The sequence below is a fragment of the Papio anubis genome, chromosome 1, assembly GCF_008728515.1.
Source record: "Papio anubis isolate 15944 chromosome 1, Panubis1.0, whole genome shotgun sequence".
NCBI classification, from domain to species: Eukaryota; Metazoa; Chordata; class Mammalia; order Primates; family Cercopithecidae; genus Papio; species Papio anubis.
The window spans coordinates 216,548,524-216,572,597 of NC_044976.1; the positions used below are offsets into that span (position 1 = coordinate 216,548,524).

General features: G+C 41.1%; 1 protein-coding gene across 6 annotated transcripts; it reads left to right on the forward strand.

Annotated features, from left to right (window-relative positions):
* The first annotated feature begins 2,001 nt into the window (after nt 1-2,001).
* Nucleotides 2,002-23,800, forward strand: LOC101010061 (zinc finger protein 682-like). Of its 6 annotated transcripts, none has more exons than XM_021932118.2 (5): nt 2,002-2,159; nt 10,763-10,842; nt 12,816-12,942; nt 13,477-13,572; nt 22,108-23,800. In XM_021932118.2, the coding sequence occupies exons 2-5, from the start codon at nt 10,828-10,830 to the stop codon at nt 23,142-23,144; spliced, it is 1,275 nt and encodes a 424-aa protein (XP_021787810.2). In that variant the 5' UTR covers nt 2,002-2,159; nt 10,763-10,827; the 3' UTR covers nt 23,145-23,800. The 6 variants fall into 6 exon arrangements, with proteins under 6 accessions (XP_021787810.2, XP_031516148.1, XP_031516138.1 ...); XM_031660278.1 differs by having other exon boundaries at nt 2,018-2,159; nt 10,745-10,842; XM_021932126.2 differs by having other exon boundaries at nt 2,018-2,159; nt 10,778-10,842.
* Nucleotides 23,801-24,074: the final 274 nt, after the last annotated feature.

Genomic DNA, 24,074 nt, shown 5'->3' on the forward strand with positions numbered 1-24,074 from the left:
ATTTTCCAAAATATTCCATATCCTTCCGACATGCTTCTGCAGTTCCTTGAGGGGTTATGCCAATGATAAACAGTACCATATGGGCACAAATATCAAAGAATTCTGCTTCGACAGCAGAAGTATAACTCTCTAGAACCTTGTTGCATGAGTAGTATGGTCTATGGAGGTACACAGGCTTTGGAGTTACAGTTGATTGTGTATCCCAGCCCAGCTGCTTAGTAGCTGTGGGGTTTTGGAAGTTTCTTGACTAGGAACACTTATATAAACCTCATCTGCAAGAAAAGGCATAATGATACTGATTGCAAAAATTCTTCATTCCTCCCTGTATACACGTACTTTGCAAAGTGCTTTTATAGCTGCTGCCTTCGAAAGGCAAAATCTGTATTTCAAAATGTTTAGAGTCTTACTTGCTCTGGTCAACAGAAAACTGAACATATTAACAGTGTGCTAGTTTGGGACCTAGGCGCAAAACTTGAGTGCTTTTGTTTTTCTTTCAGAATCCTGTTATCTCTGTGATAATAAGCATATGTTAACTTGCTGGGAGATGAGATACCACATGGAGAAGAACGAAGGTGCCCCAGTTGACAGGCAACTCACCCCTAGAAACAGCTGCAATCAGCCTCTGACCACACATGTCTGAAGGATCCCAGCTGAGACCAAAAGAATTGCCCAGCTGAGTTTAGCTTAAATTGCTGACCAGCTGAATCATGAGCTAGTAAGTTTCAGGTGGTTTTTATGCATCACTAACTAACTAATACACACGCCCATTACAGACAGGTTGTCAGAATTCAATGAGAGATTGATTACTAGTTACCTGCAAACAGTAGACACCCTATAGGTATTGATTTTCTTTTCCCTTTATTTAAATTTGGATCTCTTGTTAGACGGTGGTGAGTTATGTAAAGATACAGGTAGACATGTGTACATGTGATTGGTGCATAAATTCACCCAGTCTCCCACACCATAGGGGGAAAAAGACAACCAATAGCCTGTTCATTAGGGCCAAGGCCAAATACCAATATCAGAAGTTTGTTTAATCTATTTTCTCTATATCTAAACTTTGGAAGGCAAAGCTGTGGAAGACCTGAAGACTTGAGGTTAGGTCCTCCTGGGGGCTCCATTGTTCTTTTTTTCACTGCCTGATTTTTGGAAGGAAGATGGACAGCAGGCGGGGCAGCAGTGGTCCACCTGTGGACACTCTTTCTGCAGCCCTTGCTGTTTCTAGGGCCTTGTCCCTTCAGCCTTTGGCCTGGGAAGAGATGATAAGGAGGCACCGATCTTTCACTTCTGGAAGGAAATGAGGGTTCAGACCCTTCACTTCCCTCAGGGCTGCAGGTCAGTGTGACAGCCACTGGCCCTGTGTGCGTACTGAGGGCCTGGAATGTGGCTGAACTGAGACGTGCTGGGAAGGCGAAATACAGAGTGAGTTTCACAGATTGACTACCGAAAATTATATAGTTCATTAATATATTGATCATACATTTAAATGATATTTTGAATATATTGGGTTAAATAAATTATTACAATCAGTTTCACCTGTTACTTCTAATGTTTAAAAGGTGGTTATTAGGAAATTTAAAATTCACACGTGGCTTACATTTCATTTCTTAAAGGATTGCCTCCTTTTTGAAATTTCAGGCTGCCTGATCAAACTACCAGAGGTCAGAAAGGTCATAAAATCTGAAACGTTAAAATCATTGCCATTATATTGTTTTCATTTGTGAATAACATATATATTATTTATAAATGGATATAACCTTATACAAAAGGTTAAATGAAAATACCCCTGGGCTGGGCCACAAGCAGGAAGCCCTGCATGAAAAGCCTGCAGCCAAGAACCCGTCACTTCGTCGCCTTCAGCCCAGCGTCCGATCACGTCCTCCGTCACTCAGTGGCTGAGGGGCGGGGCCTGGAGCCCTACCCAATCAGGGGCGCTGACGCAGGAACCGTCCAATCAGGCGCGCAGCCGGACAGAAGGGCGCGGCTTCCGGGATCTGGCGGGGCCTTCGTCTCTCTCTGCAGCACTAGCTGGGTCTTCTGTGCTCGGCGTGCTCCGCTCTGGGAAGCCCGGGTGGCCGCCACAGCCTCTTGCTCTTTGACCTGCAAGTATCAGGAGATCCATAGCTAAGAAGGCTGGACACCCGGGAAGCTGGGAAATGGTGAGTATGTGGGCGAGGTCCCGAGGTGGGCAGGGGGCTGATGGAAACGGGCTGGAACTGGCTGTGGCGGCCGCAGGCCTCCCCACAGCTCCCTCCGGAGTCTGCAGACCCGAGACCCCGCTGGACCCGGCCCCAGCTTCCCCTGGCCTCAGGATGTGGGCTTCCGCCAGCCTCACCCGGCGTCCGGTCCGCATCTGTGCTCGACTTCCGCCCGGCCCGGGCCCTGGCTGGCAGCTGTGCGGTGGCGGCGGCAGGGGCCTGGGGGAGCGCCCGGACCCAGGAGGAGCCACTGCGTGGGAGGAGCTGTGGGGCCTGGGGTCCCAGGCCTCCCTTCTCCTGGTAAAAATGAAAAGGGAGTCAAGGTTTTAACGTTAAAGAGATTATTTGAGCAAAGAGCTGTTCATCAGTGCAGAGCGCCCAGTCATGGTTTGTGGGTGCTTGGAGCAAAGGCTTTTGTAAGGGGCATGAGGAAGCGAACCACATTCAGAAATTACAGTGACAGTTGTGGAGTCGCCTCATTTGGACTGTCCAGGTGGAAATTTCCTGATTATGTAATGAGAGGTTAATTGGAGGTTTGCGGTTGGTTCAACCTGAATATCGTTTCCCCCTAAGGTAGTAATTTACAAGACATGTATTTAAGCTGGATTTTTTTCCTTAGAAACCAATGGTACTAGTGCTACTTCAGTCTAACTGACTGCTAGTTAATTATTTTAAACACTCCAGAGGGGGACTGGTTTCCACTGCGTTTCCAAATGTGTAACAAGCAGGGTCTCACATCCACCATCCTGTCCCCCCAGCCTATTTGTCCCTTATTGTACATTTCACACACAGTATTTTAATCATTTTTTCACAAAGCATTGGATGGCACTTTTTTAGACATCTGTTTTCTGTTTGTAAACGTTTTATGTGAGCAGAGAAGAATCCCCTGACACACTGCTTTAAAAAAATCTTTGCATCTCTTCTTTTATCTTCCCCAGGCACAGACACCTTATCGGAATGTCTTTGGTTTGAGGTTCTGCTTTGGAAATTGTACAAGGTCATGTGTCCTGAGCCACCCTCCTGTCTTTTTCTGTGCCTAGGTTTCATAATTGTCTGCGGGTGACCCAGGACTGTCTCAAGGCATGTTTAGTGACCATTAGCACCTTGTTCCTTTCCTCCCAGAGGACAGCCTCAGTGATGGAGGTGGAGCCTCTTAAGGGAGCAGATGGATGCCCTGGGGCTGAGAGGAAGCTGGTTCTACCCTTCAGTTACAAAGCTAACCCCTTAGGATATGCAGATTGTCTTCACCCAACTCCAGCTTCTGTTCCTTGGAGACACATTGCTGGTCAGCCAGTTGGATGCTGATATTGAGAAAATAAAACAGAAATGATTTCTGACATCTGGGTTCTCTCAGACTTGTGAAGGGGAAAAAACTGTTCCAAAGGACAAGGAAAACCCACTCCAGTGAGGGGGTGCAAGAATCTGCAGTCAAACCACTTGGGGCACAGTGTGGTGGCTCCTGGGCAAGGGGGGAAGGTGGTCAGTGAGCAGTTCAGGGAGCAGTATGGAAACAGAGGAATGTCCCAAGTGATAGGATGGCCTGACTTGGCGCTTGAGTCAGATTTGTCAGCATTGCCACTTCCTGGGTTTTACACCTTGACAAATTTTTTTCACTTATTTCAAGCTTAGTTTTTTTATTAACTGTCAATTGCATTTTAGCAGTAGAGCTTCAAAGGTAAGAAAATGTTTAAGAGGTGGATTTCAGAAAAGACATTAAATATATAGTCAAATATTCACTTGTTAAAAATTCTGATTTACCTTTTTCTTCACTAGAGTGAGTGTAGTGAGTTTGTCAGGCCTGTTCTTTTTTAGGGGGTGATTTTAAACAGAATCCCAGGACTTAGCTGTGGGAATGCTACCAGGGAAAGTAATAGGGAAAATCCTCTTCCAGTATGGCTATAGGAAATGAATACATTTCCACAAAAAAGTAGTAGATTAATTGGTGAATTACATTGATTCGTCAAAATATGAGTTCCTCTTTTTTGCAGGGTGGAGGACTTGTGGAGTTGATATCTCTGTTATCTAGATGTCTGAGTTTAATACTGAATTTTAGAAGATAGGACTTGGCATCTCCTAGATATGCTCATATGTGATTGTTTACTGAATAATTTGAATTATGGAAATAATGTGACATGTTTATTGTCTGAAACTGATAGTTTTGCTTTTTCTATTGAGGTATACAATGTAAGTGCCTTTTAATTTTATTCTCTTAAATAAACATTCTGTTTGAGTGATTTTGCTGGATCCTTCAAACACTGGGCATTTTCTCATTTACAACTAAGTAACCCGGACTGGGAAATAGAAGTTGGAGCCTAGTGACTCTAAGCTAAGGCCAATCTTGAGCCTGCAAAAGGAGGTCATTGAAGGCCCAGTTAGTTCTTCCTGGGGAGCCTCCCCTGCAGGTGTCCCAGCCTGCACACCCCAGCATGAAAGGAGCACTTCATACCGACAGGAGCTGTATAGCCCTGGAGAGCTGGGATCCACAGGCGGATGCTGTTGGAGTCGGGATGGAAGGAGTCTGGAGGCTCTTTCTGAGGATGGAATTGTTATTGCTCTGGGACTGTTTCTAGACTTTGTCAAATAAAACAAATTCACATTTAGGTAAGAAGTTACTTAATTCTAAAGGAGTATTACAACAGAGGGAAAGCACCAAGTATGATATCTTCCAGGATCTCAAAGGGTGAGGCAGGCAAGGGCTTGCTTTCATTTGGAGGAACAAACCAGAGTACAAAGGTGAGAGTGAGAGGACAAGATACAGGGTGGCAAATCAGATCCTAGATCAGAGAAAGTTCGACTCCCAAATCAGCCTTAGGAGGGGCATAAATAGGAGCTGTATGTTAGCTCAAGCAGAGGGTGGTACAAATTCAGGGGCCTGGGAGGAGAGAATCTTAAGCAGTTTGGTTAATAAGTATTTTGTTCTAACAACTGAAGACAAAATTGTTCAGCTGACTGTTGATAGGGGGAAAAAATGGGAATTTGAGAGTCTGTGCCTGGCCTCGTGATAGGTATAAGAAGGAACTTCATCGAAGTTACAATGAGAGGGGTGTTGCTTTTTATTAAGCTATTCTTGGAGAACACAGAGCTGAAGGATTTCATTAATCACAGCTGTATTTACCCGTTCCATCTTCCCCCATGACTTTCCATTGCCATATTCAGCTCTTCCATTTGACTGTTCCTGAGTTGTGTCTTCTACAGTAAACTGGTAAACGTAAGTACAGTGCTGTGCTGAGTTCTGCGAAGAGCGCTATCAAATTATTGAACTTGAGGAGTGGGTGATGGGAGTTTCTGATATATAGGCAGTAGCCCAAAAGTATTGGTGGGCCCCCGGGGACGTGTGACTGGCCCCTGCCGTGGGGGCAGTGTTGTGGGACTGAGTCTTGAACCTGTGGGTCCTGTGCTCACTTTGGGTGGTGTCAGAATTGAGTTTTTGGACACCCTGTTGGTGTTGGAGAATTGGTTGGTGTTCAGCAAACTCCACACATTTGGTGTCAGAAAAAAAGACATCACAGCCTGTAATCCCAGCACTTTGGGAGGCGGAGGCGGGCAGATCACGAGGTCAGGAGATTGAGACCATCCTGGCTAACATGGTGAAACCCCATGTCTACTAAAAATACAAAAAATTAGCTGGGCGTGGTGGCGGACGCCTGTAGTCCCAGTTACTTGGGAAGCTGAAGCTGGAGAATGGCGTGAACCTGGGAGGCGGAGCTTGCAGTGAGCCCAGATTGCGCCACTGCACTCCAGCCTGGGCAACAGAGTGACACTCCGTCTCAAAAAAAAAAAAAAGACAAGACATCACAGCGGCCTGGGCTGGAGGCATCTCAGGGTGTCCCAGGATTAGGAAGCTCTGTTACGCTGCACGCACATTGCACATTCTCCTGGGATTTCAGCTTTCCTCTCAGGATCAGACAGGACTGAGGACTTAGAAGCAGAGTTCTGAAGACCGACCCCCCTCTTTACTCTGCTGCCACTACACGATTTTCACCCCCTTGTAAACATACCCACTAGGCACTGACATGGCGATATCCCTCCCAGAACAAGGCTTCACCCTCAGGAATCCCGTCACAGCACCTTTGCTTCTAGAGTTTCCTGTAGAAAACCCACACAGGTGCCTGGAAGACTCCTGGCCTATCCCCGCCCCCAGCAACCTGGTCTCTCCCAGGCTTTTGGATGATATGACCGTCATCTCATCTGCCTGCATGAACACAGGAGTGAGCCGGAGCATAGCCCCACTTGGGCCAGTACCTGTAGGCACAAACCACCTCTTCACTAACCCTGCGCTGAGTACTTAACATGGGTACTTGCTAGCACTTTTCTATTTTTTTCTTTCCTACAAACCCTCTTTGATATGCACAGTTTGTCCAAGGCTAACCCTCAAGTGCCTGAATCTAGACCTACAGGAGTTCAGATATCCATGAGTCCAAGACAATGGCCCTTAACTTAGCTGTGGATGGTCACTGAAGGCCCAGTTACTTCTTCCCAGGGAACCTGGGCTGTGGCAGGTCATTGAAAGCCCAGTTACTTCTTCCCGGGGAACCTGGGCTGTGGCAGGTCATTGAAAGCCCAGTTACTTCTTCCTGGGGAACCTGGGCTGTGGCAGGTCATTGAAAGCCCAGTTAGTTCTTCCTGGGGAGCACCCCCTGCAGGTGTCTGTACACCCTAAACATGAAAGAGCTCTTCATACTGAGAGCAGCTAGAAATAAGAGGCTTAATTCCCCCACCAGAAAATAGGAGAATAAATTTTGCTCTTCTCCCCTTTTTTAAAGCTTTTATTTACTTTATTTTATTTTTTGAGACATGGTTTCATTCTTTTCACTCAGGCTAGAGTGCAGTGGCACATTCATAGCTTACTGCAGCCTCAAACTTCTGGGCTCAAGTGATCCTCCTTCCTCAACAGCGAGAACTAAAGGGACACACCACACCACATGGTGAATTTTATTTTTTATTTTGTGTGGAGGTGAGATCTCACTTCTGTTGCCCTGGATAGTCTCGAACTCCTGGCTTCATGCTGTCTTCTTGCCTTGGCCTCCCAAGTGCTGGGATTACAGGCGTGAGCCACTGTGCTGACATAGACATCTTAAAGCCCCAGTTTCAGAGTGGCACCCTTTGAGTTTTCCAAGTCCAGTGACCTGTTACAGTTGTGTGAGAAGCTCCTGGTATAAAAAGAGCCTGGTGGCCGAGGTGGGCAGATCACATGAGGTCAGGAGTTCAAGACCAGCCTGACCAACATGGAGAAACCCCATCTCTACTAAAAATACAAAATTAGCTAGGGTGGTAGTGCATGCCTGTAATCCCAGCTACTCGGGAGGCTGAGGCAGGAGAATCGCTTGAACCCAGGAGGCAGAGGTTGCGGTGAGCTGAGATCGTGCCATTGCACTCCAGCCTGGGCAACAAGAGTAAAACTCCGTTTAAAAAAAAAAGAAAAGGAGCCTAGTGACAGAATCTGTAAATGTAAACAAGAACCTCAGCAGGGCGAGGTTAGGGCCACAAAATAGGCAGAGCCATGGTCACAGTCACACCCACCTGTAATGTGTGATACGGAAGCACTGTTGTCCTTTCTCTTACTCAAGATTTAGCTAATTAGGGACAGGTGATATCTCCTCTGGATTAAGAATCTGCCACTCCACCATGGCAGTTTTGTGTGTTTTTTGTTTTGTTTTGTTTTGAGATGGAGTCTCATTCTGTCACCCAGTCTCATGCTGGAGTGCAGTGGGGTAATCTCAGCTCATTGCAACCTCCACCTCCTGAGTTAAAGCAATTTTCCTGCCTCAGCCTCCTGAGTAGCTGGGATTACAGGTGCCTCCCACCACACCCAGCTAATTTTTTTGTATTTTAGTAGAGACAGTTTCACCATGTTGGCCAGGATAGTCTTGAACTCCTGATCTCAGGTGATCCGCCCACCTCAGCCTCCCAAAGTGCTGGGATTACAGTTGTGAGCCACCATGCCGGCCTGTTTTCTATTTTTGCCCCACAGAATCAGCTGGGATCTCTCTTGCCTAGATCACCATGGGGACATAAGCCCAGGGTCACTGAGGACCCTGTCACAGGTACCGGAGAGTCTTTAAACATTAGTGCAGACTAAGGTCAGGCTGACAAAAAGGTCTAAATCTGCTTCCAGTCTATGGCCATACCACTCCGAACATGCCCAGTCTCATCTCATCTTGGAAGCTAAGCAAGGTCAGGCCTGGGAATTCTGGATCCTGTAGGCTTTTTTCCTGTTTTTCTTATCCATTAAAAATAAATAAATAAACAAAGCTGCTTCCATCTCAGAGGAAGAGAAATGAGTCATGCATGTTTCTTCTTCCCCCCCTCCCAAAAGGAATCTCTTTGATTGATATCCAGATGGGACTGGCTCCAGTTTCCTGGTATTGGGTAAAAAACAAGGAGGAGATCTTGAGACTCAAAGTGATAAACCAGTTGTTTCCATTTCATATGGCCGTTACAAAAACAGATGACACAGTCATGGGTCCTTACCAACCAGGCACTTTCAGTCTAGAGCCAGTGGATAAACGGTTGAATTCAGCATCCTGTGGTCAGTACAAAGAAGGGAGGTAGGGAGGTATACAGAGGTTTGGGGCTTCATTGGGGCCACTTCTCTTTTCTTGTTCTTTTGTGAGTTCTGGTGTTGCCACCTGAAGGGCTATCCGTGGACAAATAGTGGTTATTATCTTTGTTTCTATTGCATTTTCCTTGCCAAGAATAAATATTTAGTTTCTAATATATTTGTCCTAGAAAGCTCTAAGGGTGTTGGTTAAATTGGTCGTTACTGTATCTTGTAAAATAGACGAGGAAGTGGCTAAAATTGGTTAAAATTACACAAACTCTGGGAGTCAAGTGTCTGTTGGTCAGGCTTAGGAAAAACAGAACCGGTAGTACCCAGAGGCATAAAGATGAGAAGCTGAGGGCCTGCTTCTTGGCCCTGCTCTGCCAGATCAACCTGCTTCCCAGGCCTTCTCCCATCCTGAAATCTCCCGCACAGAATTCCTTAGAGGACATCAGAGTTTCGCATGGTGGTTCCTGTGATCTCTCGAGAGGAGGTGCTCACAATTTTCCCAAATCCAAAAGCAGATAAACGAGAACAAAGAACTGTGTGATTGGGGACCTTTGTTTTTCGTTGAGACCAGTGCTGCTGGAGACATGCCACCCAGCAACTGTTCCTTCCTGCAGGTCAAATTGTTTTTCATTCCTGCAGATCCAGTAGTTCCTACTTACAAGAAAGTAAATACAAACACGACAACGAAAAATCCCTGTCAACTACATGTAACCCCTTCTTTCTGTATCTCTCCCATCTGTCTGTATTTGGCTTTTATTCTATATATTTTCTTTTTTTTTTTTTTTTTTGAGACGGAGTCTCGCGCTGTCGCCCAGGCTGGAGTGCAGTGGCCGGATCTCAGCTCACTGCAAGCTCCGCCCCCCGGGTTCCCGCCATTCTCCGGCCTCAGCCTCCCGAGTAGCTGGGACTACAGGCGCCGCCACCTCGCCCAGCTAGTTTTTGTATTTTTTAGTAGAGACGGGGTTTCACCGTGGTAGCCAGGATGGTCTCGATCTCCTGACCTCGTGATCCGCCCGTCTCGGCCTCCCAAAGTGCTGGGATGACAGGCTTGAGCCACCGCGCCCGGCCTATTCTATATATTTTCTTTCTAAAACTCAGTGATGGAGAAACAGATAAAGAACAGCTGGGCCCTTCGTGTAACTCCTGGGGATTACGGAACATTGCATTAATGCCCGTATCCATGTTGTTCTCCCAGTGCAGGCTGGTCTTGAACTCCCGACCTTAGGTGATCCGCCTGCCTCGGCCTCCCAAAGTACTGGCATTACAGGCGGAAGCCACTGCACCCGGCCAAAGCATTTCTGTTGTGATACCAGTGTTGGGCACAAGGGACTCTGTGCTGTGTTTGCCTTCTCTCGCTGAGTGCTGCTGATAAGGAGTCCGGGGGAACAGTATCAGAAGACTTGTTATAGAAGCCAGTTTGCAGACCCCTTTCACACCTGCGGAAACACATGACTTAGAATGGGGCCTGGAATACCAAATTAGAATGCCAAATTCTTTATATGTACATTGAAGCCTGAGAGACAATATTCAGCTATGTTCTCAGCCCAGGCTTCCAATTAGAATCAAATAGCCAGTTTGGAGAACTACCATCACATGTGCCCTCTCCAAAGATCCTGTCTGTGGTCTGAATGGAAGCATAATTGTTGTTTTAAGTAAGTGCCCCCCAGTGATCCTATGGTGAGATGAGAGTCAAGCTTGAGGGCTCCCAGATACAGTCACGAGACTTGAGTTCCAAAAGGAGGTCAGAGGGCTCTACTTGGGTTGGATAGGGGTAGGTCACCAAGGTCCATATTTCCTTTGCTGTACCAGAAATTGCTAGAGTTCATGGCAGGGGAGATCACCTGAAGGCAGGAAATTTTTGGTCTTTATGTGGTAGCTCATTTTTCCTCTCTCCTGTGACAAAGAATAGGGGAGTATTCCCTTTTCTGCACTTCAGGGCCTTCTACCTGTAGGTGTGCTGGTTGCAGTTGAAAGGGTTGTGCTGACACCTTTAAAGGCATATTCTCAAATGCAGGTGTGATTTGTCCAGATAATCGCACCTGAGAAGGAATCCCAGAGAAGAAGGAAGAAGAGGAAGAAATGGCTGGTTCTCAGGTGAATGTGTCTGGGTTCAGGGGATGTGTCCTCTTTTCTTCTGGGACGTTATGTGTTTAGAACTTGCAAACCTTTATTTCTGTACTTCTGATGTACTTGCCTAATGTGTTTCTTTCCAACTACTTCCCCCCCAGCTCTTTCTTATGATTGATTATCAAGGACCTCTGTAAAATCCTTCCTCCTGTATACCAGAACCTTCTCTCCATTGTCTCCATCCAGGCTTCTTATATGTCATGACCAAATCTTACCATTAATGTATGATGGGCAGTATTGAAATGTTCTGTGACATGTCAACATGGGAAAGTGTGGATCCCCAGGATTACCCCTGGGAATGGGGCTGGGTCTTGGGGTGTCAGTGAAGAAGGGGACCATGTACTGTTTAGATTTCATCCACATGCTCCATCATCTCTATGCAGAACAGAATTAAGAAAAGAGACATTTAAAGAGGATGGCATTCATTGCCTGGAATAACTTAAAGTTCTGAAAAGAGAATAATTAGAAGACACTTGCTGTCTAGGATGCTAAAGAAACACTATTGAAAAACACTATTACAGATTGAAGAACCAGGGAAATATCTATAGCTTGAACTTTGCATAAAACTGATGTTTCTGATGCAACTGGAAACCATCATTCTCAGCAAACTATCGCAAGAACAGAAAACCAAACACCGCATGTTCTCACTCATAGGTGGGAATTGAACAATGAGATCACTTGGACACAGGAAGGGGATCATCACACACCAGGTCCTATTGATGTTTCTGGCCAGACACTGTGGCTCATACCTGTAATCCCAGCACTTTGGGAGGCCAAGATGGGCAGATCACTTGAGGTCAGGAGTTCAAGACCAGCCTGGCTACCATGGTGAAACCCCATCTCTACTAAAAATACAAAAATTAACTGGGCGTGGTGACGTGCGCCTGTAGTCCCAGCTACTTGGGAGGCTGAGGTGGGAGAATCCCTCGAACCCAGGAGGCAGAGGTTGCAGCGAGCCGAGATTGCACCATTTTACTCCAGCCTGAGCGACAGAGCAAGACTGTCTCAAAAACACAAAACAAAAAACCAGATGTTTCTACATGATTAGATTCAGATTGTAATTTACTATTTTTGTGGCCAATAATATCAGAGCAGTGATGTTGTGTCCTTGATGTCATGTGATCCTTGTATGTGATCCTTGATGTCATTTTATCCTTGACATCCTTGATGTCAATTTATCCTATTATAGTTGATGTTAATTTTGTTTACTTGTTAAGGTGCTCTCTGTCAGATTTTTGGCACTATAGAGTTATTTTTCTCATTATTATTTAATACCTTGGGGAGATTTACTGACTGATATAAATAAGCCATCACATTTAATTGGGAAGCTCTTCTTTCTTTTTAGATTCTCCTTGCTTATAGCTTGCTTTGGAAAATGAAGGCTCTCGTGTTTATTGGTTAGATAAACTGAAATAAACACAGGCTCTGCCACTTCCTGCATGTTCGAAAGAATATTTTCCTTGGCCCAGACACAGTGGCATCACTGTATAGCCCACTTAGAAATTCAGAAACTCAGGCTTCACCCTAGGTCTGGATCAGAACCTGCATTTTAAGAAGAAGATCTCTAGTTTATTGTGTACACATTAAAATTTGAGGGGTACCTTCTGATGAATCTACATATGAGAAATATTTACAACTTATCCTGTGTGATGTGAATATAGCAGGAAAAAAAATATATGTGCCTGTGTTGATACCCTTAATTTTATACTGTATTATTCACGAGAGTAGAATATCTACACTGGTTATGTGGAGCTTATGCCATCCTCTTTCTTCAGAATTAAGAGAATATGTTAGAGAATATTTCTGTGTTTACAATTATTTGATCATTTCAGTCTCTTGTGTAAGTAAGAACTAGTTCTCTCTGTCTCTCTTTGTGCCTGGAATCAAATTAAGAACTCTACCCATGGCCACTTGATAAGTGTGTGTTTTCTCCTTTCCAGGGACTGTTGATATTCAGGGATGTGGCCATAGAATTCTCTCCGGAGGAGTGGAGCTATCTGGACCCGGCTCAGCAGAATCTGTATAGGGACGTGATGTTAGAAAACTACAGAAACCTGGTCTCTCTGGGTGAGGATCACTTCAATGCACAATTTCTATTTTATGCTAAAGATTTTATTTCCTTCGTTGTAGAATATTTTTGGGAATTTCTGCTTTGCATGAATGAGTTTCAGATTTCTGCTTTCAAGGAAAACTTGGGGATTTGTTGGTGTAGAAGAAAATAATCTTGAAGGTATTTTATCTTGACATTATCTTTCCTTTCTTGAGGTGATGTGCATACTCTAGTGGTGGTAATTCCAGAAATTTCGTGGCATAAAATAGTGTTGCTACACCCTAAAAAATCCAGTTACCACCACCAATTTTTGATTCAGTAGCAATAGGTAGTGAAGCTAGGGACTCACAAATTTAAAATACTTTCTAAATATTCTAAAGGTTCTGTGAGGAAACAGTATTTTGGGATTAATTTTCTAGAATCTGCTATTTCCTCATTTCTCTACTGAGCACAGTACTAGGTTGGTAATTAGAGAATCCAAGCAAGAGTCATGCTACTTTTTAAAAAATAAAAAAGGTCCTTTTAAAAAAATTTTTTTTTAAATAAAACAGGTATTGCTGTTTCTAAGCCAGACCTGATCACCTGTCTAGAGCAAAGGAATGAGCCGTGGAATGTGAAGAAACATGAGACAATAGGCAGACACCCAGGTAGGTGGGAGTAAATGAAGTAGATGATACAGATGAGAGGTTCAAAGATCAAGGAGGAAGCCAGACCTTAAAATGTGGTTTGGGAAGCTCTGCTCCAATGGAAATGGTTTCTGAGAAGCCTGCGTTTCTTTCCCTTGCGCTCACAAAGCAACACCTCTGTCCCACGCTCTGAAATTCTTTTAGGGCTCTGCTTTCCCTTCAGTGACCTTTCCTCACGATGACAGTGAGAGCCAAAGTCGTCTTCATAGCTTGGAACAGACCGTATGATCTGATTGTTCTTCCATTGCTTTGGGGACACAGGAATATCTGTATTTTTGAAAAGCTGTGTGTTAAACTATTTTTTAAGTTCCCTTTTTGCATTATGTCTAAGGTGTGTGAGAGGAGTGGGATTTGGCTCCGAATCCCAGGAACACTAGAACAGATGTTACATGTTTTCTGCTTTGTGATTTCCCATTCTAGAGAGGTTTTAAATGTCAGTCTATAGAAATTTATACTCAGTAATTTTATAAGAACACTAGATATCTCCCTAAATGTAAGAAACTGTTATTTTTTATTAAACATTTATTGTTTTAGTATAAACTGAGATTGGTAATTTAAACTCTGCCCAAAATTCTCAACTGTAGTATGGTTTAGTGTATCTGTTCACTTCTGTATTAGTTGGTTTTCACACTGCTAACAAAGACATACCTGAAACTGGGAAGAAAAAGAGGTTTAGCTGGACTTACTATTTCCACATGGCTGGGGAGGCCTGAGAATCATGGCGGGAGGCTAAATGCATGGCAGCAGCAAGAGAAAATGAGGAAGAAGCAAAACTCCTGAGAAAGCCATCAGATCTCATGAGACTTACTATCATGAGAATAGCCCGGGAAAGACCGGCCCCCATGATTCAATTACCTCCCCCTGGGTCCCTCCCACAGCATGTGGGAATTCTGGGAGATACAATTTAAGTCGAGATTTGGGTGGGAGCACAGCCAAACCATATCAACTTCCGAGATTTCTTAAATATGCTATGTATTTGGGTAGCTTAGAGCAGTGCTAAGCATATATTTAACTTCCACTTGCTACCTTAGTTTATAATAACTATAATTTTATAATTTTGTTTGCTATGATTGGAACTGTTATTCATATATATGTTGGTGTGTATACATTTGTGTATATATGTACATGTGTGTAATGTGGATTTTTTCACAAATAAAAATTGTGTAAGTGTTGTGTACAATGTGATGATTTGATGCAACTATCTTAGCAAATTTTAAGCATACAGAACACTATTATGAACTACAGTCACAATGCTATACACTAGATCCCCAAAATGTATTTATCTTATAATGGAAAGTTGTACTCTTTGAACAACAGCTCCCTATTTTCGCTGCCTCCAGCCTCTGGCAATCATCTTTGTACTCTCTGCTTCTATGAGTTCAACCCTTTTTGATTCCCCTTATAAGAGAGATTATGCAGTATTTTTCTTTCTGTGCCTGGCTTATTTCACTTAGCATAATTTCCTCCATGTTCATCCATGTTGTTGAAATGGCAGGATTTTATTATTTGTAATGACTGAATAATATTCTAGAGTGTGTGTGTGTGTGTGTACTTTTATTTTTAGTGTCTGCAGACATTTGGGTTGTTTTCATATCTTGGCAATTGTGAAAAAATGTTGCAGTGAACATGAGGGTATAGTGTTTTTTTTTTCTTTTGAGATAATTATTTTATTTCTTTTGGTTATTTACACAGAAGTGGGATGGATGAATTATATGGTAGTTTTATTTTTTCATTTTTTAATTAAGAACCTCCATACTGGTTTTGCTAATGACTCTATCAGTTTACAGCACAGCAACAATATATGGAATTTATTTTTCTTCACACCTTTGTCAGTACTCGTACTGGCTTATTTCAGTTAACATAATATTCTCAAGCTTTATCCTTATCGTACAATATTTCCTTCTTTAAGGCTAAATCTCAATTTTATGTATATGCCACATTTATTTTTATTCATCAGTTGGGGGACATCAGGGTTGATTCTGCATTTTGGCTTTTGTGAATAATGCTGCAATATATCTTCTAGGTTCTGAGTTGCATACTTTGAATATATACTCAGAAATGGGATTGCTGGATTATATGATAATTCCATTTTTAGTGTTTTGAGGAATCTCTATACTGGTTTTTAATAGTGGCTGTGTCATATTTTTAATAGTGACTGTTGTCATATTTTTTCATCAACAGTTCACACAGGTTTCCATTTCGCCACATCCTTGACAGATTAGTTTCTGTTAGTCTTTTTTTTTTTTTTTTCCAGACAGAGTCTTACTCTGTCACCCAGGTAGGAATGCAGTGGCGCAATCTCAGCTCACTGCAACCTCTGCTTCCTGGGTTCAAGTGATTCTTGTGCGTCAGCCTCCTGAGTAGCTGGGATTACAGGCATGCACCACCATGCCCGGTTAATTTTTGTGTTTTTGGTAGAGATGGGGTTTCACCATGTTGGCCAGACTAGTCTCGAACTCCTGGCCTCATGTGATTCACCCGCCTCAGCCTCCCAAAATGCTGGGATTACAGGTATGAGCCACTGTGCCCAGCTCTGTTCGTTTTTAATAGTGACCATTTTGATGGATGTGAGGTGATACCTCATTGTGATTTTGCTTTGCAGTTCTCTACAAATTAGTAATTTTCAGCATTCTTTCAAGTGCCTGTTGGCCATTTGAGTATTATCTTTTAAAGAAAAGTCAGTTCAATCCTTTGTCCATTTTTAAATCAAATTATTATTTTTTGGGGGCTGAGTTTTAGGAGAGATACATTCTGTACATTAACTCCTATCAAATATCTAATAGGTAAATATTTTCATCCATTTTTAAGGTGGCATTTTCACTCCACTAGTTGTTTCCTTTAATGTTCAGAAATTCTGAAGTTTGTGTAGTTCAGTTTTTTTTGTTCTTTGTTGCTTATGCATTTGACATCATATCCAAGAAAACAGTGCAAAGACCAATGTCATGATCTCCTCTATATTTTCTCCTGAGAGTTTTGTTATATTTTCACATTTAAGCGTTGAATCCTTTTAAAATATTGTTTGCATATAATGCAAAGGAAGGGTCCAACTTAATTTTTTTCATGTAGATACTCAGTTTTCAACATGATTTGTTGAAGAGTCTCCTTTCCCTATTGTATGGTCATAGCAACCTTGTGGAAGATCATTCAATTGTATACAAAGGGTTTATATCTAGGTTCTCTCTTCTATTTCATTATTTGTCAATGTTTATCTTTTTATAGCTTTGTGTAATATGTTTAAACCAGGAAGTGTAAAGCCTCCTCTTCTTTTTATTTTATAGTTTTTGTTGTTGTTGTTGTTGTTGTTGTTGTTGTTTTAATAATAGAGGCAGGGTTCAATCTGACTTCAAACTCCTGGCCTCAAGTGATCCTCTCATGTTTACCTCCCAAAGTGCTAGAATTACAAGCATAAGTCACCATACCCATCCTTTTCTTTTTTTGAAATGGTGTTTAGCTAGTCATAGTTTCTAAGCAAATTTTAGGATTTGGAAAATATTTCTGCAAAAAAAGTACCATTGGGATTTTGATAGAGATTACGTTGAATTTGTATATCACTGTTGGTACTGATATCTTTTTTTTTTTTTTTTTTGAGACAGAGTCTCAGTCTGTCACCCAGGCTGGAGTGCAGTGGCACGATCTCGACTCACTGCAAGCTCCGCCTCCCGGGTTTACGCCATTCTCCTGCCTCAGCCTCCTGAGTAGCTGGGACTACAGGTGCCCGCCACCACACCCAGCTAATTTTTTTGTGTTTTTAGTAGAGACAGGGTTTCATCGTTTTAGTCAGGATGGTCTCCATCTCCTGACCTGACCTCATGATCCACCCGCCTCGGCCTCCCAGAGTTCTGGGATTACAGGCGTGAGCCACCATGCCCGGCCAGTACTGATATCTTAACAAAAAATCATCTGACCCTTGAGCAAGAATATGTTCAACGGTGTGTTTAATTTCTACATATTTTGGATTTGGTTAGGAAAAAATACATTGTTTGATTTCAGCTTCTTAAATTTGGTAAGTTGTTATGTGTCCTAACAGAATGAATACACAATTTATAATATTGTGTATTCTGCCTTTTTTCCTGGAGAATTCTGTACATGTCTGTTAGGTCTAATTAGTCTATAATCCTTAAATTTTCTGTTTTCTTATTGATCTTCTATGTGATTTTTCTATTCATTATTGAAAGTGGAATCTCGAAGTCTACAATTGTGTTGCTGTGTATTTCTTATGTCATTTCCGTCAATATTCACTTCATATATGTGGCAGCAAATATTGCTCCATATATACACATACACACACACACATATATATACACACGTATATATGTATATATATATATACACACGTATATATATACACATATATATATACACGTATATATATGTATGTGTGTGTGTGTGTGGAGTGTGTGTATATAAAACTGTTAAAGATTTTTGGTAAATGGGCCTATTTTACCATTATATCAATCTTTGTCTTGTGTGACAGTTTTTAATTTAAAATGTATCTTGTATAATTGTGGCCACACCACCCAATTGTAGTTACTATTTTCATGGAATATATTTTTTTCATTCTTTACTTCCAGCCAATTTGACTCCTTTAGAGTTACAGTTGAGTCTGTTGTATACAGCATATTTTAGAATCTTGTTTGTTCTTAATCCATTCAGCCATTTTCTTTTCATTAAGGAATTTAATCTATTTATATTTAAAATAATTCTTAAAGGAAATGACAGTACTATTACAATCTTGTTTGTAATTGTTTTCTGTTCCTTGTAGATATGTTGTCCCTCATTTCCTCTCTCACCTCTCTCACTGCCTTCCTTTTTGTTTTGTTGACTGTGTAGTGACATGCTTTGATTCTTTTCTCATTTTCTTTTGCATTACTTCTATAAGTACTTTCTTTTTTTATTTTTTATTTTTTTTTTATTTTTTTATTATTTTTTATTTTTTATTTTTTATTTTTTTTTTTTTGAGACGGAGTCTTGCTCTGTCGCCCAGGCTGGAGTGCAGTGGCCAGATCTCAGCTCACTGCAAGCTCCGCCTCCCGGGTTCCCGCCATTCTCCTGCCTCAGCCTCCGGAGTAGCTGGGACTACAGGCGCCTGCCACTTCGCCCGGCTAGTTTTTTTTGTATTTTTTTAGTAGAGACGGGGTTTCACCGTGTTCGCCAGGATGGTCTCGATCTCCTGACCTCGTGATCCGCCCGTCTCGGCCTCCCAAAGTGCTGGGATTACAGGCTTGAGCCACCGCGCCCGGCCCTTATAAGTACTTTCTTTGTGATCACCTTGAGAAATGGACAGTTCATAAAACTTCTTAAAGTTCTGATAATCTATCTCATAACTTCCCTACAATTGAGTATGAGAATTATTTATCTTTATATCCCCCATTTGATATTAATGTCAAAAATTATATCATTTTATATTGTGCGTTTATTAATAGATTTATGGAGATTTATGTTGTTTTTCACATTGTACAAAATTTTTGGTTTTATGTAACATTCGGCAATTCTATTATCTGTGTATATATTTACCTTTAACAGCTTTATATTTTCATATGAATTTATGATGTTGTCCAGCATCATTTTATTGTTCAACATAATGGACTGCTTTTATCATTTCTTGTAGGACCGTACTAGTAGCAGCAAACATTCTCAGCTTTTGTTTATCTTGGAAGCCTATTTTTCACTTATTTTTGAAAGTAAATTTCTTTTAGATCAAGTATCCTTAGTAATATTTTTGGTTTTATCTCATTGAAATTTTAGAAGTTCTCAGCACCGCCCCCTTTTTTAAAAAAATAACTTACCACTTTTCACCTGTATCTTCTTGGTATCTTTTTATTGGTCTACTGAATGGTTTCCATTAAGTCCAATATTTCATCTTCATTTTTTTCCATTTTTAAATGTTACATACAACTCAATATTTATAAATGATATGTCTTCAATTTGCTGATGTTTTTTCTGCCTCATTAAGTCTGCTGTTTTAGCTCTTTAGTAAATTTTTTAACAGAGTGTATTTTCCAGCTCAACAATTTTAGTTAGGTTTTTGTTTTTGTTTTTGTTTTTTTGAGACAAAGGCTTGCTCTGTTGCCCAGGCTGGAGTGCAATGGAGTGATCTCTACTCACTGCAACCTCTGCATCCCAGGTTCAAGCAATTCTTCTGCTTCAGCCTCCCGAGTAGCTGAGATTACAGGCGCCTGCCATTATGCCCGGCTAATTTTTTTGTATTTTTAGTAGAGATGGGGTTTCACCATGTTGGCCAGACTGGTCTTGAACTCCTGACCTTGTGATTCACCTGCCTCAGCCTCCCAACATGCTGGGATTACAGGCGTGAGCCACCACACCCAGCTTAGTTGGGTTCTTTTTTATAGTTTTTTGGTTTTTTTTTTAATCTCTTTGTTGATGTATTATTTTCCTCATGCATGGTTTTTCTGTTTTGTTTTGTTTTTTTTAAACAGGGTTTCACTCTGTCATCCAGGCTGGTGGTATGCAGCAGTATGATCATAGCTCACTGTAGCTTCAAACTCCTGAGCTCAAGTGATCCTTCCACCTCAGCCTTCTAAGTAGCTGGGACTATAGGCATATACCACCATGCCTGGCTAATTAAAAAAAAAAAAATTGTAGAGACAGTCTCACTGTGTTACTCAAGCTGGTCTTGAACTCTTGGTATCAAGCAGTTCTCCCACCTCAGCCTTCCAAAAGCTGGAATTCCAGGTGTGAGCCTCTGTACATAGCCAGGATTTATTTTTAAATGAATAAGCAGAGTATTTTACTTTATGTAAACCATATTGCTCTTGTCACCATGCCCAACCTGATTTTGTATAGTTATCTATATGTGTTCTACTTTTGGTCATTGAACATGTTTAAGATGATTACTGTAAATTCTTTGTCAAAAACATGCAAAAATCTCCCTTTTTTAAGGGTCAGTTTCTAGAGATTTGTTTCTTCAAGTAGGGCAGATTTCCTATTTTCTCTGTGTGCCCTGTGATCCCATACACAGAAATTTCTGTAGTACTAGAATGATGATATATGAAACAACTGTGCTCTGGTAGTCTCACAGAAGCGTGCTTATAGATGACACATTGCTTTTCCCTTTCTGTTTTTGAGATTCTCTTCTCATCTGTAATCTTTTTTTTTTTTTTTTTTTTTTGAGACGGAGTCTCGCGCTGTCGCCCAGGCTGGAGTGCAGTGGCGCGATCTCGGCTCACTGCAAGCTCCGCCTCCCGGGTTCACGCCATTCTCCTGCCTCAGCCTCCTGAGTAGCTGGGACTACAGGCGCCCACCACCGCGCCTGGCTAATTTTTTGTATTTTTAGTAGAGACGGGGTTTCACTGTGGTCTCGATCTCCTGACCTTGTGATCCGCCCGCCTCGGCCTCCCAAAGTGCTGGGATTATAGGCGTGAGCCACCGCGCCCGGCCCTCATCTGTAATCTTTTGAAACTGCTTATAATGTATCTTGTTATGGGTCTGTCTGTGTTTATCCTATTTGAAATGTGTTGAGCTTCTTAATTTATTTTTTTACATTTGAGAATTTGTCAGGGTTTTTTCTTTTATTCTTCAACCCAACAATTTCTATTTCTTTTTATACTTTTCTCATTTTCTTAATTTCATGTGTTTTCCCATTTTACTCATTGGCCATTATTCAGATGGTTATCTCAAAATTTTCAGGTAACTTATATATCTCCATTTCTTTAGGGTTGATTTCTGGATATTTATTTATTTATTTATTTATTTTTTGATTGAGCCATGTTATCCTAATGTATATGTAGCAATCTTTGGTTGAGATTTGGGCACTAAAATCCACCTGTCAAAATCTTTATAAAATGGCCTTGTCCTGGGTAGTCTGACACCAAGTGACTCAGGTTAGGGTTTCCATGAGCCTCTCAAACCTATTCTCAGGATGTATGTTCTCTGGAATTTTGTGTTTAATTTCCAGTTAAAGAGGTTTACCCTTGTTTCTTCTTTCTTTCTTTCTTCTTCTCTAATCAATTATTTGCTAAATCTGTTGTCTGTCTGTGGTACTGCAGCTTCTCTGCTGCTATAACAATTATTTACCTTTGGTCTCAGCAGAACCAACCTGTAATTCAAAGGTTGGTTCTATTCTACCATTATTCCTATCAGCACTTTGGGTCATGGGAGACAGAAACTAGTCTTTGGAAATTCCATCAAAAGTATGGGCATATGTGCCACTACTGTTTCTACTGAAGGAGAAGCTAGGAGTTGGGAGTTTATTCCTGAAGTCATTATGCTGTATTGAGGGGAAGAAAGAGTTGTGGTGGGTAAATGTAACAAGCTTTCCTTCTTGTCTGTGGCTTTTAATATGGTTTCTAGAGTTCTCACAAAGACATTTTGTTCAGTATATTTTTGTTAGATTATGTTCATGAAAAAATCAGGGCCTGTAGTATTTTATTATGCTATCTCGCTAATGTGTTTAGTATAATTTCATACATTATCTTTTTAGATTATATTCACCTAAGTCCAGTAAGTTGGATAATATGTTATTTTAATTTTTTTCAGCTGTTTCTTCTCATTTCACCCAAGACCTCTTGCCAGAGCATGGTATAAAAGATTCATTTCAAAAAGTGATACTGGAAAGATATGGAAGCTGTGGCACTGAGAATTTAGACTTAAAGAAAGATTGGGAAAGTGTGGGTGAATCTAAGGTGCAGAAAGAATGTTATAATGGACTTAACCAATCTTTATCAACTACCCATACCAAAATCTTTCAATTTAATAAATGCATGAACGTCTTTAGTAAACCATCAAATCTAAATAGACATAAGATAAGACATACTGGAGAGATATCTTCCAACTGTAAAGAATGTGACAGTTCCTTTTACATATCCTCAATTCTAACTCCACTTCAGAGAATCCACACTGCAGAGAAATCCTACAAGTGTAGACAATGTGGGGAAGCCTTCAAGCACTGCTCATGCTTTATTGAACATAAGACAGTTCATAATGAAGAGAAACATTTCAAATGTAAAGAATGTGGCAAAGTCTTTAAATCCTTCACAAACCTTTCTAATCACATTATAATTCATACTGGAGAGAAACTCTATAAATGTGAAGAATGTGGCAAAGCTTTTAACCACAGTTCAAACCATGCCAAACATAAGAAAATTCACACTGGAGAGAAACCCCATAAATGTGAAGAATGTGGCAAAGCCTTTAACTGGTTCTCATACCTAACTCTACATAAAAGAATTCATACTGGAGAGAAACCCTACAAATGTGATGAATGTGGCAAAGCCTTTAACCAGTGTTCAAACCTCACTAAACATAAGAGAATTCATACTGGAGAGAAACCCTACAAATGTGAAGAATGTGGCAAAGCTTTTAACCGGTGCTCACACCTTACTGAACATAAAAGAATTCATACTGGAGAGAAGCCCTATAAATGTGAAGAATGTGGTAAAGTCTTTATATCTTGTTCAAGCCTTTCAAACCATAAGAGAATTCATGCAAGAGAGAAATGCAACAAATCTGAAGAATGTGGCAAAACCTTTAACCACTGCTCAGACCTTAATGAACATGAGAAAATTCATACCTGAGAAAAATCCTACAAATGTACAAAATGTGGCAAAGCCTTTAATACCTGTTCATGTCTTACTCAGGATCAGAGTTCATGTTGAACTAAAGAATTATAAATATAATGACTGTCAAAACACCTTTCACAGAAAAAAATAATTTTACCACAGATTAATTTGTTCATTAATGGAACTTTAATTCTCCGTCTTTTTTTTTTTTTGGTCTACATAAATCTATCCTTATGCCAGTACTATATTGTTTAATTACTGTAACATTGTAGTAAGAGTTTATATCAGGAGTGTAAGTTACTGAATTTTGTTATTGTTTTTCAGAATTCTTGTGTGTTTAATTTTCTTTACATGTTTATATGGATTTTAGGAAGAGCTTGTCAATTTCTATTAAAGAAAAGCTACATTGGAATTTGCATTGAATCTGTAGATAAATTTGTTGGGTATTTTGATCTTCAAATTCAGTATTGTTATCTTTGAATATTGAGTATATCTCAGTTTATTCAGCTCTTTGATTTCTTTCAGCATTTTAAATAATTTTCAGTGTATAGTATGTGCAGTTATTTTGTTAAGTTTGTTTCTAATTTTTTTTTCTAGGATACTATTAATGAAATTTTAATTTAATTCTTATTTTGTTTATTGCTATGATATAAAAGTACTATCTAACCTTGCATGTTGATCTTGTGGCATTGATGAACTTCATTAGCTCAAGTAGGTTTTTATTTATTTATTTATCTATTTATTTAATTTCTTTTTTTTTTGTTTTTGAGATGGAGTCTCACTCTGTCACCCAGGCTGGAGTGCAGTGGCCGGATCTCGGCTCACTGCAAGCTCCGCCTCCCGGGTTCACGCCATTCTCCTGCCTCAGCCTCCCGAGTAGCTGGGACTACAGGTGCCTGCCACCACGCCTGGCTAATTTTTTGTATTTTTAGTAGAGACGGCGTT

Coding starts and splice junctions, on each gene's coding strand:
- LOC101010061 (XM_021932118.2), top strand. Junction 12,943..13,476: donor CAGAAACCTGGTCTCTCTGG/GTGAGGATCACT, acceptor TAAATAAAACAG/GTATTGCTGTTTCTAAGCCA. Junction 13,573..22,107: donor GACAATAGGCAGACACCCAG/GTAGGTGGGAGT, acceptor AATTTTTTTCAG/CTGTTTCTTCTCATTTCACC.